Source organism: Dermacentor variabilis, chromosome 7, assembly GCF_050947875.1.
Source record: "Dermacentor variabilis isolate Ectoservices chromosome 7, ASM5094787v1, whole genome shotgun sequence".
Classification (NCBI taxonomy): domain Eukaryota; kingdom Metazoa; phylum Arthropoda; class Arachnida; order Ixodida; family Ixodidae; genus Dermacentor; species Dermacentor variabilis.
In genome coordinates, this window is record NC_134574.1 from 83,620,780 (window position 1) to 83,636,674 (window position 15,895).

The 15,895-nt window shown below is 41.7% G+C and overlaps 1 protein-coding gene across 17 annotated transcripts in view; it reads right to left on the reverse strand.

The window, feature by feature from the left end:
• The window catches only part of LOC142587584 (uncharacterized), a 59,872-nt gene extending 45,098 nt beyond the window's left edge, over positions 1 to 14,774 (reverse strand). Inside the window, exons 1-4 of one of the 17 annotated variants that reach the window (XM_075698710.1) lie at positions 14,544 to 14,774; positions 10,964 to 11,034; positions 3,220 to 3,278; positions 3,013 to 3,080 (exon numbers count right to left, since the gene is read on the reverse strand). In XM_075698710.1, coding sequence (XP_075554825.1) covers positions 3,013 to 3,080; positions 3,220 to 3,278; positions 10,964 to 11,034; positions 14,544 to 14,589 — 244 coding nt within the window. In that variant the 5' untranslated portion in view covers positions 14,590 to 14,774. Of the gene's footprint in view, positions 1 to 3,012; positions 3,081 to 3,130; positions 3,279 to 10,927; positions 11,037 to 13,260; positions 13,405 to 14,543 lie in introns of those variants that run through there. The other 16 variants (XM_075698706.1, XM_075698709.1, XM_075698713.1 and 13 more) reach the window with 16 other exon arrangements.
• Between the last annotated feature and the right edge of the window lie 1,121 nt (positions 14,775 to 15,895).

Here is a 15,895-nt window from a genome sequence, read left to right on the forward strand (position 1 = left end):
CAGGCTGCAACTCTAGTCTGTCTAGGTGCTTGTTCGTTAGCTCTTTCTCATAGAGGTCTTCAAGCATGGTACAGTTGGAAAGACCTGTTATTACTACCCGATGCCTGTATTCGATGAGTTGTCTTTATTGTGCGCTGCTGGTACTAATTCATACCGTACCATACCTTGGACACAAGCACAGCATCTGCGATTTTCTATAGTATCCACTCGTCCACCCCCATTATTTCGAGATTATTCTTTTCACCAGGTATGGAAGTTGTGTCCAGGCATTGCATAATTGTTTCACCCACATGCTGGCTCTGCTGTCATGGGCTTACACTAGCTGAGGATTTGTGGATGTTGACTTGCGGGCATATTTGCCCAGCTATGTGGATCACAATGTGCAATCTGGGGTAGTCCTTGATTCTAGTCTTTCTTTTTTTTCCGACTTCGATATGAGCTGACTTATCAGAAAGTGAGAGGCCAGACTGCCCAAGAAAGTCTGCAGTGTTGTAGAGGGCTTGTTGCATCATTCTTGATTTCTGTATAAGATAGCTTTCCCATAGACTGTAATACACCATAGGCTGTAGTGTTTCTTGTAGTACGCCCGTGTTGTTGGTGTGTGTGGGCCAAATGTACCTCCAACTCTCACCTGGAATTTTCTGTCTTTCAGAAAGTTACTGTTTAAGTGCTCTACCAGAAATGTTTTTGCTCATCGTTCCTCTTATTAGAGCAGCATGAGGTACTGCTGTTAAAAGCCTCTTCACTCTCTTCATTCTTTCATAAGCGGTATTACACAATGTCCTGCAATAAAGTTTCTGCTGCTTATGGCCCACTCATATCTGCCAGAAGGGACAACTCTTGAAAAAGGTTTTCTTTGTGCCATGTGTGCGACGTAGTGTGAGCATTCATGCCTTGACATTTATACATCTGTAGAACCAGCTTCCTGACAGAGTACTTGCTATACCTGATCATGCTTATTTGTGCAGTGCTGTTGAACAATACATATTGATGCAATGAATATTTACACACTCAAATTATCACGAAAGATGGTTGTTTTACAATTCTGCCCTTTGCTTTCTATTGGTGTTAGATTTTGCATAAGCATGCCCCCCTATGCAATAGTATATTGAAGTGTAAGGGTTCAATAAAAGGTGATGAACTAAATCTAAGTGCAAGAGCTTTATTTTTCACCTATGACTCCCATTGAAATGCGACTTCCATGGCTGACAAAACAACCCCTCGCCTTGTGTTAGCAGCAGAATGCTATAGCCACAGTGGCAGGTGAACAAATTGAAGAACAATATTTCTGTCTATAATTTTTTTTCTTGCCTGTATGTAAGTAAAGTTTGGAATAAGTTTGTCATTGCAAAAAAGCCCAGTTTGTGTTATTTTATTGAATAAACCACATATTGTGTATAGTTGAAATGCAGAAATTTGTTATAAAATCCTCGGGTGATATATGTTCTTGCAAGTAGCATGGTATTTCATTATTTAAAAAGATAGTAATCGCAGCGGATATCGTTATATAGTTTTACACACTAATATATGTGATCACAAACTTATTAGAAACTTACTAGAAACATGTAAGGCATGAATGTTTCTGCACACTTGATCAGCCGTGAACGTGCAAGAACTGCTTGTACTGGCTGACTTCACTGCACAGTTTTGATTTACTTTTCTTCAGCGTGTCGTTTTATACTGTTTTATCCCCACAAGAACAGGCCATTTGCCTGCTTTTCGCATTGTTGCACGAGTTCTACATAATTGTGCAGGAGGGTACGTTGTCACTGTGCCATTATAGCAAGCAATTTACTTAATCTACTAGCTGTACAGTTAAGTAACTTGCAGAGCATGTGTTCATACAGATGCAGTAAGGATACAAAGTCCGCAACATAGTCAATGTTTATTGGTTTCTGTGCAAGAAAAAAAAATATCCAGAGAAGAGGTGCAACTTAACGTGCATGTAATGTTTTATTCAAGCCCCGGATTTAATGCTATCGTAGCAAATTCATTACGATAGCCTACACTTTCGCTCTGTCAAATTTAATAAGAGGCAAGATAAGCTTTCAAGATGCATCGGGAAATGCATGCTTGAAAACCGACAAGAAAATGCAACTGAACGGTACCGCGTTCAGCGCAACGTTGAAACTTCGGGTACTTTGCTGTCTTGTCATTTGCCCTTGCCAAGTTTGAAGTAATTCAAGCTGCTTTGTAAGCGCGATTTCTGCATGCTACTCAGCAAAAGAAAATTGTGACGACCTCGTCGTCTGCTGGGGTTCGAACACCTCCTAGCACTGAGGACTCGCAAAGGCGTACGAAGCAAACGTGAAAATGCACTTCATTTGCTGTGTAGCGTGTCAACAAACGCATAGCAATCGGAGAATGCAATCTGCGGTACAAGTTTTTTATTCTCCCTTCGCGTACGTACCGAATTCGACGATCCACCTCTCCGCGCATTGCACTTGTCGTGCGAGACGCCATTTTTCAAAACAAACCGGCGGAATAGCTCCGTTGACAGCTCTCCGCGCAATTTCGACGGAAAATCGCAGCGATCGGTGCGACGGTGCGACTGTGCGACCAACCGGTTGGTCGCAGCCGAAAATCGGGGGGTCGGCACTGCGACTGCGATTTTCATCGCAAACGACGGAAATCGCACTTCCGGTGCGACGAAAATCGCATCATGTGAAACAGGCTTTAGATGTAGGTGCACGTTAAAGAGCCGCAGGTGGTTGAAATTGCCCCAGTCCTCCACTACGGCGTGCCTCATAAGCAGAAAGTGGTTTTGGCACATAAAACCTCATAATTTAATCTTTGGGGGCGCTATGGAACAGGGAAAATGCAGAACACAGTCAGGTGTAGTACCTAATAAAGTGAAATAGGATTTTGCTAGCGGATGTATTTATTGCGTAAGTGCGTGGATGTAAGTATTTAGTGGGAGAAGGAAGCCTCAATTCGGATCACTTTTGATAATTAATGTGTCAAAGACCACCACGTCACCAAGCGAAGGTACAGCTTAACTACGGAACATACCTGAAGTTTTCACATCCATGTGCTTTTTTCGGCGCTCGTCAAATATTCCTTGCAATGACCTAGATACCCTGCAAATAAATGGATCACGAATATTCATTCATATATCATTCATGCTTACGTTATTATTACTTGTAGCCGCGATTGTAGCACGATCGTGTGAAGTTTACGGACATTCTTTCCATTATGACCACCACGTCCACTAAACACCTTAATTGGGTGGGCCCAGAAGTGCTGTATATCCATATTGGTTCGTTCGTAGAAAATAACTGCAACAAAAACAAATATATTTCCATAAGAGTCATATTGACATAGAAAAATGGTTGGAATATTCAATGCAATGCTTCGATACAAAATATTCCCTGAGGTGCGGCGCCTGTCTGAATCTGCGTGACCCACACAGCGTCACGTAACTTGACGATGCTCAAAGCAGCGTTAGCGCTCTATTATAGTCATTTATGAAATAAATGGAAGGATTTACGGCAACTCAGCAACCCGAAAATATCATCCCTTTGAAAGACGCGTCGTGGTAAACTGAACAAATAAGCCGAACTTGCAATTACATTTCTGTTTCTGTGCCGCAGGCTTGTGCTGAAACTTGATTGTGATCGAACATTTTCAACAAGGGGCTCCATTCTCGGGAAGCAAAACTTTCCTAAATTTACGAGTCCTCACACCAGCTTTCGACGTCATATTTTGTATAACAAAATATTAATCAAATGAACCAGAGCCCATTGATGATAATTAGAAGGAATCTTGTCGTAGTCAAATTGTCCTGCTTCGAGCTCTACATTGCAGGAGGAGCATAAGTTTGATCCCTAGCTTTGTTTTTGTAGCCTTCTTCCTGAAGAGCACTATTTACTCTGCCTGGGTGGTGTAAAAGGAACTGCTTGCTGTCATACGCCGTTGCGTCGAATCGTCAAGATAAAGCAAAAAGGAAAGAAGGTTTTCGAAGCAATGCCACCCTGTTTTAAAGCATGCCCACTTAACGTTCCTGCCATTGGTAAAATGCGCTCGTGACCGACTGTTTATCATACAGCAACAATTGAAATATAATTTTTTTTCTTGGATGGGGGGGGAGGCTAATATTGGAAGGTTCAAATATTAATAGAATAGGTAGGGCGTCATACACATTGGCTTTGTATGTAAAAATAAACTATTCGCCATTTTGATTATCGAAAGTAAGCAAATATTTCGCAACACAATGGTAAATTTGGGATACTCTGTTCCACCTGCCGAACAATATGTATCGCACAATGTCTGTAGTAAAACAACGACAAACGTTTTCTAAGCACCGCAAAGTCAAACGGGATAATGCATGCTTTGCTTTCGGTTTCGCGGTAGAAGTGCGGCGCAAGCTAGCACTCCTGCGGTTGCAGACATGCAAAAAATTCGGAAAAATGATCCTCGGAACAGCCATTTTCGTAGCCACACTGATAGCGCATTGCGTCCGTAATGCGGAGGTTGTAGATCGGGCACCCGCAGGCAGCAAAATGTCTTTCCTCCACTTTCATTTACCAGTAGGTTTTAATTTCTACGCAGCACTCAAGAACTACAACAAAATTATTCGGTGCTTTCGTTTTCTTAATCTGTAAGGGATTCATATGGTGGTTAACGAAAATCTGGGCCCTAGATTTTCCGTGTTGTCTTCGATTTTTTTTTTGGACAAATGGTTGTTACCCTCTTGTCTGCTAGTAAAGGTTTTTGTTTTTTTTATTTAGTCTAGTCATGTAACCATGTTATGTTTTATTTTGCAATGAGTAAACTTTTACATGTAAAGGGCCCCTTATTGATTCCAAGGCTGAGAAATGCTTTATCATTTCCCCCCACAGATCGTGATTGTCAGCACCAATTTATTTCGAGTTTCTGCAGAGCTAGTGACACAGCACCTGTAATTCTTCGAAAGTTTATGTACTACGAAGGTCTAATGAAGTCGACTGGCTGTTCGTGCAGTTCTTTTAGTGAAAAATATAGCGATCTTGCGCTTCAAACAGATCCTAATTGTATGCGGTAGTTGGCAGACTATTTCTCAGTAATTATTACTAGCGGGTTACATAATAAACAGAAATAAATGTTTGTGTTCTCGATATATGCGTCGGCGTTACACAATTCAATTTGATCCATTCATCTTATTTGTTCTTCACTGTGAAAGTAGCCAACAAGAAAACCCGTGCTATTACGGCTTGAGAGAAGTCTTGGTCCCCTTGGGAATGACGGCGACGAAGCAACACAGGCCAGCAGGGTAAAAAAAGAATAATAACAATACCATAACATTTTTACGAATAACACGGGGCAAAGTTAATAGTACTGAAATAGCACATTCAATACAGGTACTTTTCTCATGAAACAGCCACAGAGTTTCTCGATAGAGTGTCTTGATTATAAAATATATATGTGGTATGTATTAGGATCATTGGCAAGTGAGTTGATATAACAGCGATTTCAGTCTACGGAAGTTTAGGTCTAAAACATCTATTTCTGCTTTGTATTGTTTATTGAGCTGTCGAGGCAGGTTACTCCTGAACATCTGCAATCTGTAATGAGTGCGACATTTTAAACTTTCCCGTGGTCAGATTTTCTTGCGGTATAGGCAACGTTACATAATGATTCTAGGTTAGATATATCTAACCGGCAAACAATTTTCCAAATGCTGAGTTTATGCTCAGTTTATATTTGCTCAGAACTTATTATGGGTACATTTTAGTTACTGCAATGGCCTTCAGGTTTTAGAAAATTTGTTGACTGTAATGAAAAGCTGGCAGATCACTAACGATTCTTAAGGTATTTTTTGCATTCCTAAATTATTAGTAAGTTTTTTCTCGGTCTTCGTGCCCCAAACTAAATGTGCATAATTTATGTAGCACTTAAGAAAGCCATAGTAAATAGCAAGTTTAGCAGGCATTAGTAAAACATAACAATTTCGTTTAGGTACGCCGGCATGGAACATAATTTCTTTGAGGTATGATTTACGTGGCCATCCCACTTCCAATGTCTTAGAAAAGTATTTTTCCTTGTAGTACCAAGAATGCTTCCTCGGGGCACGCCTGAGACTGTTGCTTTTGTACTAGATAGTAGATGCCTTACCTGTAGCAATTGTTTCCTTTTACAGGGATAACTGATTAACATATTAAATGCGTGTCTTCGAATACCATTATGGTATAGTTTATCAAAACAATACAGCGAATAATGTTAATGAACGCTCATGTAAATTCAACAAAAATTCCCAGAGCAATGTTCTTATCCTCTTAAATAAACCAAAATATATTCTGTTTGATAAAGAAGTGCCAGTTATGTACACCAATGTTTTACGAAGCCGTACGGCGATTTGGTGATTATGGAATATATATCGCAAAAATATGAAAGTTGTTTGTAAAGAATTTTTCCAAGCCTTTAGAAAATACGTGCGGTATTGACATTGCACGGTAGTTCAAGACATTTTGGCTATTGCCATCTATTGTACAGCGGAATCACTCGTGCACTGGACTTATGATAGATAAACGGCGGTTGATAGACAAACGTGAAACGCGTACGTTATTATGAGTCTTACAACGTCCATGACCGGTATAATCTGCACATCATCGGCATTACAGCGGTGGGACTTCATTAAATTAGCAAACACAAAATGAACTTCGTGTTTATAAGTTCCAAGAAATGTGTATTATTATCAGATGTACCAAAAAGGATGTTTGCTTCTGAACGGTCTGCAATTAAATTTCTGCTAACAAAGTATTCGTTAATGGCTTTACCATTGCGGCACCTCTCAGCGTTTCTCTCTCACGTATAATCTATACTGCGTAATCCTACTACTCACGTCCTATATGAGCATTCATTTTACTCCGCAATTTATTCCCACCACCCGAACACATAGACAAGCAACAAAAATAATAGGCATCCCTGTACTTTTTCAGTTCTTCATTTATGACATCACGTATACGTTGAAAAGCAAGACGGTCCGCTTCAATACAGGAATACCCTAATTTTTTTAATGTCCATCGTTTTTATGAATTGTTTTGTAGAGTTCACGTGTCATGCAAGGTTTCTTATAATTTTTATTTTCACACGTTTGTTACAAATGAAATATTTCTAATAGATAGCTAACGAATGATCTATGACCGCTTTATAAGCATTATGGGCATCAGTAATATTCCGAATGCAGTCCCTCTTACAGCGTCCAACTCCCAACAAAAAAAGTCCAGTAAATGCTATGAAATAAGCTAGTAAGTTATCACATGGCTCTGAGCTGCTATAATGCGGTTGATGTCAACGTTACAGCATATTCCCATGTAGTCCTTTACGTAACAGGTTAAAGAGCTCTATTGGTAGTACCTCTTATCATAATTAGCTAGGAACAAGTCTCTGGCAGTTTCTGAAGTAGGTGTCACCCGAGTAACTCTATATGTAAGATTTGAGTAGGCACTGCTGCATAAACATGTTCAAATTCTAGTTTTTTGGAGATATTTAAGCTCATATAAATATTAATATCGCCACCAATTGTTACATGCTAACTATATTTAATTACAAATGTTAACATATTGTCTAAGAATGCAAAAAGGAGCTCCTGCAATAATGACACCATTTGCGTGAGCGCAGATATCTTCATAAATATCAGTAGAAAACAGAAAATTCCGCGAGTAAACTAGCTTTCATTTACGTTCTACGGACATTAAATGTTTTCATGTTAGGAAGATAAAACCGGTGCATTTCATGAGACTGTCATTTCTCAGTGGACATAACCACAATAAACGAGTTCTGTAACCTGTAAAATAGGCATTTCAATTGAGCAGTTTTGTTTCGTAAAGACTGGACGTTGAGAATAAAACAACGATGGACATCATTTCTATTTCGATATTAATTAGTTAGTTCTTCCAACGATATATATCTCAAATGTGACATTGCAATTCGAATTCAGACTGCGCAGACAGCAAGACAACACAGTCTCAACTGACCAGTATTGAGGGATAGTTTTAGTTCTAATGGCAACTGCCGAGACGCCGTCCGTTTTCAGATCCAGAACTTTCCCATTTGTGTGCCAGGCAAAGTCGTAGGCATGAGATTTTGCCAAACGTTGACAGTTACTAGGAGCACTTCCGAACGTTTTGTCACGTTTTCTTTGATGTACGTGGTTTCTTTGTTTTTTCTTAGAGATTTCCTTTCTTCAACAATGCATGTCGAAGGCCCTGACGGATAAATCTTACGATCATACCTTTTTCTTTCCCAGCTGTTGTGGGCAGCCGGTATAGTTCACCGAATTTTTTTTTAATTCGAAACCATCCTTGCCAAGTTTCGGGCACTTTGCTGTAGGGAGCTTGCTGTGTGGGCTAGGTTAAGGAAAGAAAACAAAAGTGTCCAATGTGGGAGTCGAACATCCGCGGTTAAGCTCAGCAGACGGCTACTCTATCCAATAAGGCATGATCGCTTTTTTCTTTATTGCATTAGTCGATGATTTTCTTTTTTCTAAAGCGAGCCAGCCAGGTCTTTGAAACATAGTGCGTGCACCCTGTGTAACTTGGTCGTCTTCCTTTCTTGTGACAGCTCGTGCTTTGTGCTGCTGTCGTCACACGCACACACGTTCGCGACACAAACACAATACTCAATTTAAAGGATTACGTAGGTCCACCGTGCCTCGTTTGGCGGAACCCCTATCATTGCTGGGCAGTCATGTACCTATACAATGCTACAGGCCACAGAGGTTCCAACATTCAGTGGGATCTGCAGATTTCTTCATAATAATGCTCTTCCGTAGTGCTTCCACAAGTTTACTGGTGAATAGGCGCTCAAAGAATTGCCATCTCTAGAGAATATTCCCATCAAGAACTTATGCCATACCTATTTCGGTGGGAATAATAGCTGTTACCGCATCAACGCCCACAATGGAACCTTACCCGAGGCGGCCCATATTATCAAGAGCGACCGGCGCACAAGAAGAATCAGGGAAACCAAATGGCCGCAAAGGGATGGCAGCTGCATGTGCGAACGCGTATCGCGATTCTCAAACAATGGAGTTTCTTGAGAAGTTGCTGTACACGTAGGTCCATACGCACAATTGTGATCGTTGCTGTTGCATAGATATGATTTCTCGTTGGGATCTATCTGCGACCTCCAGTAAGCGAAAATTATGGTGCTGAAGTCTTCTCACTCCTAGAAAGTGTTTTGCGTACATTAGAGGAATTAGTGCGCAGATGAAATACACAAGAAACTTTTATTACACAGACTTCTCAAAGACCAGTGACGGCAACTTTAGCTCTAAGGTCAATGCAGCAAAAGCTGTCGTCACAATTCGAAAAGATGCAAGGTTCTTCCTCCGTTTCAAGTGTGCGGGCGCTTCCAATCGTCGCGAACTCCCACAGTATCCCGGCACGTTCGCTTCTGCATATTTTACCCGACCGGAGCACTCATGCGCCTCCGACAGCAACAGCTAATTGTCGACTTTTTCACTAAAGTTTTAGTGTCAGAAGGAGCACCAAGACGCCTTTGCAAATCTTTAGGACCCCATATAATACCTATCTAAAAAACGAGCGCCATGTCGGGGTAGACATGTTCCGGCCTATTTAAAAAAAACGTGGTTTTCGGGTCTGACAGTATTGGATCTAGCATATGATGCAGACGCTCCACGGTTTCACCACCACTGCAATTTAAAAGAGCCTAGCTATCTCACGCCATCACTTTCCTTAAAGGTGGGTGGGCTTTCAAGAGTCTGGGATTCCTGCAGTCGCCGAGCACCGGGCCGGGAGTGCGCCCGCATTTTATCAGTAAGGCGCCAGTACATGTATTTCGTCCTCAGCCGTAGTGAATGTTCGACTATTTCACCAAAGCTCTGTTGGGAGGTCGGCCGTCCAGATAAGTTTGTACGTCTCCTTAGGGCCTGTGTTCTAGAGGAGAAACCATATTAACAACCGAACGTCAGGTCTAGGTCCTTCTCTGTACATAAAATAAAAATTGGTGGCTTTCATACAGCGCCTGGGGCGCTATAACGCAAAGCTAATCAAAATTTTTCTTTTCCAATTCTACAATCAGCCCTGCCTTATGGGTTAAAAATTTGTTTTGACAACCCTCACTTCACCTGTTTGCCACGTGACATCACGAAATCGCCACAGGTACCCATCAAATATGACATGTATACACTGAGTATCATGATTAAAAGGAACAAAATAAAAAGAAATAGCTCTGATTTGACGCTTTTCGCAATTAACCTTCTGCTATTCGTCAAAACTTTTCGGGTTGCACCCACTTCCCTTGTCTGTCACGCAATGTCACATATCCGCGAAAACTCACTGCGTCAAAGGGAAGTGTACGCCTTCACGATGGATCAATTTGCCGCACAAAACGGATTTTTCCTTAACAGCTGGAGATTGCTCCATTTTGAAAGGAATAAAAAATGGCTGCTGCCGATCGCTCAGGCACTGGCTACTCACACCTTCCGGGTAGCATGACTTTATTTATGTACAAAAAAGCTTTTTGCGTGGCCGTGTAACATTTTCAAGTACTTTCGCCACGTTTAATACCTCGTTCTGCAGCTCTTCTTTGCTGAGGATGTATTTTAGCGTCATTCTTAAGATTCCGTTGCATGCCACCACGATATCTGAGCAGCCATCGCAAGCTAAGTAAGGGAAAGTGGACCAATCGCCGACGCCAGCATCACCCTCTTCATCCTTATCTGCATTCAGTGCGCTTACGCGGCACCACGCAAACCCTCTCTACTTGAGCGTACGTTTTGCCTATTGTGAGCCAATTAGATAAGAAAAAAGGCTCAGTGTAGGCAATGCTATTTGTTGTCGAAGCAGAAAAATGTGACCCTCTATAAACGAGGAGAGCATTTGATTGGGCTGTTGAGGCAACGGAACGGGCCCCGCCCGATGCTTGCGTCAGCGGTCACGTAAATTTGATGCCAGGAGATTGGAATAGAAGCGTATTCGAATAGCTTTACGTTATAGGGCTCCATGATTCCAGCCTATACCTTTCGGCGTGCGGATGGACGCTCTACCATTTCAGCCCTGGCATGGTGGTGAAAGACGGCCAGATAGAGATCTGCCAAGGATTCCGGAAACTGTCATCGGTATGATATCAACAACGTGCACCCGTTAGCACCGGTATACGGACCAGGGATTGTGCAATAAGATTTATTTTAGGCTCTGCCTTTGCGTGAAAGTTCAGTTTGAAGACTGCGGTGCAAACTTGGCACGACGAACTTCCTAGTGCGCTCGCCTATTTCAGTGATTGCAAGGTAATCACCACCAAATTCTGCTTTTTCGTAGACATTCTGGTTCGTATGCTTTTCCTCTCGTGCGTCCACGCTAGATCTTTTTCTGGTGATCGTGTTTCAACATCTAGCCCCCATTACAAATTTATTGTTAGGCACATGACGCGCCTGCATGTATTCAAATTGTTCAGAAAGTTGTCGTCGGTTTTATACCAAGACCTTTTTCTTATCATACGTCGTGAATGATGCGAGCCACGGCATGCATTCATTAATAATTGAGCATTAGCGATTTCGCTGGGATGTATGAAGGCTCGTGTATAAGAATGCTGTTCTTGAACCACAGATAAAATTTCAACTTCCAACCACTGTGCCCGCCAACGTTTTCGTGCTTTAAGGGAAACGTTGTTTTCTCGGCACAACTTGGCCCAACACAATGTAGGGTTCACGACTCACAGTTGTGGCTTCCTCTGATTCTTCATCGCCGTTGCAATGTGACATTATAAGGTGCAGACATGCCATGAAACAGTTGCGTCCCCCAAGCAAGTCATAGTCATTGCAATCATGCAGTTTCCTCCGCCTTCCTTAATGACGTTCCTTTCGCATTTCCCGAGTAATTAGAAAGCCGAGTAAAGGAAAATATTAGGTTGAACTAAACTGAACAATTAGGTTTTAGAAAAACAAGATCATCACTGGCAGCACAACTGCCCAGCTCGTGTGAGTGAGAAATTGACGGACATGGTCAAATGGCGAAGCGCCGCCTTTTTGGGAGGATGCTACCTCTCATGTGATATCCGTATAGCTGATTCGCTGAAAACATCGCAGCGTGAGGTGACATGCGAATTGCGTCGGTTGGGTTGTTTTGTCACAGAAATTCAAGTTGAGAAGCAAAACTGAAACCTACAGTGGCAATGTTGTAAGGCACAAAGTTCGAATTCTGCGCACATAAAATAATAATATACTCAAGCGCGAATAATCAACCGTGCAAATTCCACTTAATATTTTTCTTTAGTGCCCTTTTCGGTACCTATTAGGACAGATAGTTCATGATCTGACGTGAACCCATATTTTTCGTCAATTCCGGAAATTCTTTTCGAAGTTCACCACACCTGGAACTTGTGAGAATTTTGTTCATTCAATATACCTGAATACAAAACAATTACGTCCTTTTATCTACAACGCGTCTCTGCTATGTGCGACAGCGAGAAGCTTAGTATAAGTGCTCACAAAAAAATTACCCGTACCTAGCTGTCACGTTCTTTTTTCTCACTACTTCGACAACACAATTTGTTCTTGAAAATACCGGCAATTCTTTCTGGCATACAGAACAACTGGAGTGTTCGTCTTTGCTAACTTTGCAGGTTCATTTCTTTATGGCTGTGAGTTAACCAAATCATGATTTGATCGTATTGCTATTCTGACTAGAGCACCCTAAAGCCATGTGTTGGTTCCAGGGACATTTCGCCATATTTTAGCATTCTTTTTCGTGTGCACTGTAGAGAACGAGATTTTAGTTATTTTAATATATCCGTACACACCGCATTCATCCTTTGAATTGTAATATAGATGAAAGCCAGCTTTCACATCAGGCAGCTTTGCACTACCTACCATCGTTTTCTATTCACCTCCCAAGTACACTATCTCAATTCTTTTACTTTCGCGTGCAATGAATGGCTAAACAAATAAACGAAAGGGAAAGGGAACGAAAGCATTGTGAATGCGGTGAGTTTTTCTTGCTAAATATCTCGATAAAAATGCAACTTGCACGTATCATATGGATACCAGAAGTACTCTTGTTTACAACTGAAGCTCGATTTCACCCCGGCACAAACTCTAAGCTGAGCCACGCGCATTCGAGTGCTTGCTGGTGTTTCCTTATGTCGAAATATTCTAAGCAATAGCACGAAAGGGGAGAGCAATTTGGTGGTTTACAATGTAGTGGTCGATTGCAAAGGAACAACTTGCGCAACAAAAAAATCTGCACAAGAAAACTCGGTCACGTTGCAAAGACAGTACCTTCAGCCCTATGTTCGGAAAAGGCGCAATGCAGCTATTACCTTTGTCTGAATAGGATAGGTTGTCAAGTGCCATATGGAGACCATAACCACTAGTAGATGCTATGAGTCATTGTAAGAACTTGCTGCAATTGTAGTAGGTGAAGTGTACCAGCATTAAAACGAAGTGGTGATTTAATTTTGGCACTGTAAGAACACGCATGCTTTTTAGCAGCACATTCCGGGTGGCAGTATCGGTGCGAATTCATACAGCAGAAAACTGCGCGTAAAGATATAGAACACTTTTTTTGGTGGACATGTAAAAGGTGACATTCAGACCACCACCATACCAAGGGGTGCATTCTTTGGTTGTTGAAGTTTGATCTGCAGATCTGGTGCATCGGCTGTTTATACATTTCTCACCTAACGTTCTAGAATATTCACTGCGGCACACGTACGTTCTAGAATGTACACCACTGTTAGCGTGAGGCATGCAGTGGGATAACAGACAATATTTTTTCGCTCTCCAATCGGTGATGACATTCCAGAAGGTTCACGCATGCAGGCGCGTTTTGGAACCCATGGAAACTATGCTAAGCCGGGGAAAAGCGGTCCCCGGAATGGGTGAAACAAAGTGGGCGGGCCAATATCTAATAGTTTCTAATTCATGAAAGCTACATTTTGAACTCTGCCAATTTTAGGGAACCTGAAGACTGCAGAGTATTCAGCGTATTGAGTGGCTCATTTGAAATATTGATATTACGTTTACTCAGTCTGAAATGGCATGCGGCACTCATATTAGGCAACTTGATTTATATGCATGGGTCATTATTATTTGAATTGCATCATTACCGCTTCATGCGTTGCAGATGAGTATCCTTTTTCTTTTCTTGCTGGATTGCGTAGAATTATGATGTTGCTAGAAAATAAGTAGATCTGCGAGCCTTTATGCCCCTTTATTTGTCAATATTCTCGATATACCCAGATATAGTGTAGTCTCGTTTTCCTGCTTAATTACAGAGGTTAGCTGGTAAATATTGGCCCACAGACCTACTCATTTTTCAGGTGCCCTCAAATTGCCATAGTTCGAAAAGTAGCTCAGATGAATTAGAAACTAATAAGTATTGACAAGCCCATATTGTTTCTCCTGCTCCTAAGCGGGCATAGCCACACAGCATTTCAACAGCCCCCGCCAAAAAACAAAATATTTTTTCCTCTGGCTACATTCATGTGGGGAGTGTTTCTGAAATGACATTGATGATATTGGTATAAGAACTTGTGCATCATTATTTAAACAAAGATGCCAACATATCAACATACTTGCGCTTTCAGAGTAAGAAAATTACCTTTCTGATGCTGGAGGCCCTTTTTCCACAACCCCAGCAGTTGCATTCTAACACAGTCAAACAAGCGGCGCACAGAACAGTCGTAAAAAGCAGCTTTCCCGCCATGTCTTTCCTGTGAGAACAATCTGTTGGTTTACGCTGAACATAAAACTCCCGCAGACTAAGCTTAAGAATAAGGGCTTTGCACAAGACAATGAGCATGAAGGTTGGCAAGAGCATTCGCAGGTGAACTGCGTCGCAGTTACTTATCATACCATCGTTGCTTACCGTCTTCGCATGCGATTCTTTACTTGACAGTGATAAAATGCAGCTGCAGGTGCATTAAAACGCTGTAGGCATGGGTTCCGATTTGTGAGGAGGATTGCTAAACCTAATTGAGGCACTGATTCTCAGAAATGTTCTCCAATTGACTCTTGTACTTCAGCTACGCGCACTAAGGCTAGCCTTGCTTTGCTTGCTGTAGTGGCTATAGAGCGCGTACTATCTGATACGCCTAGTCTAATATTACTTCATTATATTCATCATTATCAGCCTATTTTATGTTCACTACAGGACGAAGGCCTCTCCTTGCGGTCTCCTATTACGCCTGCCCTGCGCCAACCGATTCTAGCTAGCGCCCGCGAATTTCCTAATTTCATCACCCCACCTAGTCTTTTGCCATCCTCGAATAGGCTTCCCTTCTCTTGGTACCCATTCTCTAATCCTAATGGTCCGACAGTTATCTGACCTGCGCATTACATGGCCTGCCAAGCTTCATTTTTGTCTCTTAAATTCAATTAGAATGCCTTGGTTACACACACAAAAAAAGAAATAAAATGAAACAGCATGTGCTCCCGCCTGAAATGTGCTGGGTATGCCGAGCTTCTTAGTTTCGGTAGCCGCAAATACATTAAAGAAAATCAAGCAAGGAAGCAAAGGACGCGAAGACTTCGCTGTCAGTGGCAAGAAACGAGTCACAGAGGTGCTTTTTTTCCACAACAATTCACACAACTTGAAGATGCTTGGCAATAATGTATATCTTAAAGCTGTTTTTTTTCTGCTCAGGCGAAAGTATCAGTATTTTACAGGTGTCCGAATACTCATGCGGCATGACGAAATATTTGCACTACTAACCATAGGAGGCGGTTTGTAGCATGCGCAGTTGGTGTGCTTCACATGGCTCCCTTCACTTGCGAAAAGAAGTACGTTGGCTAAACGAGCAGATGTTTCAATGAATGAATAAAAAATTATTTTTATAATGTTCCTACAGCTGTTCATAGTCATCTTGGCATTCGCTGTAGAGATTGTGGTTGTGTTGCTTAATATGACAAATGTTTGATAATTTCCGAACACCAAAAACAGCTTACATACCA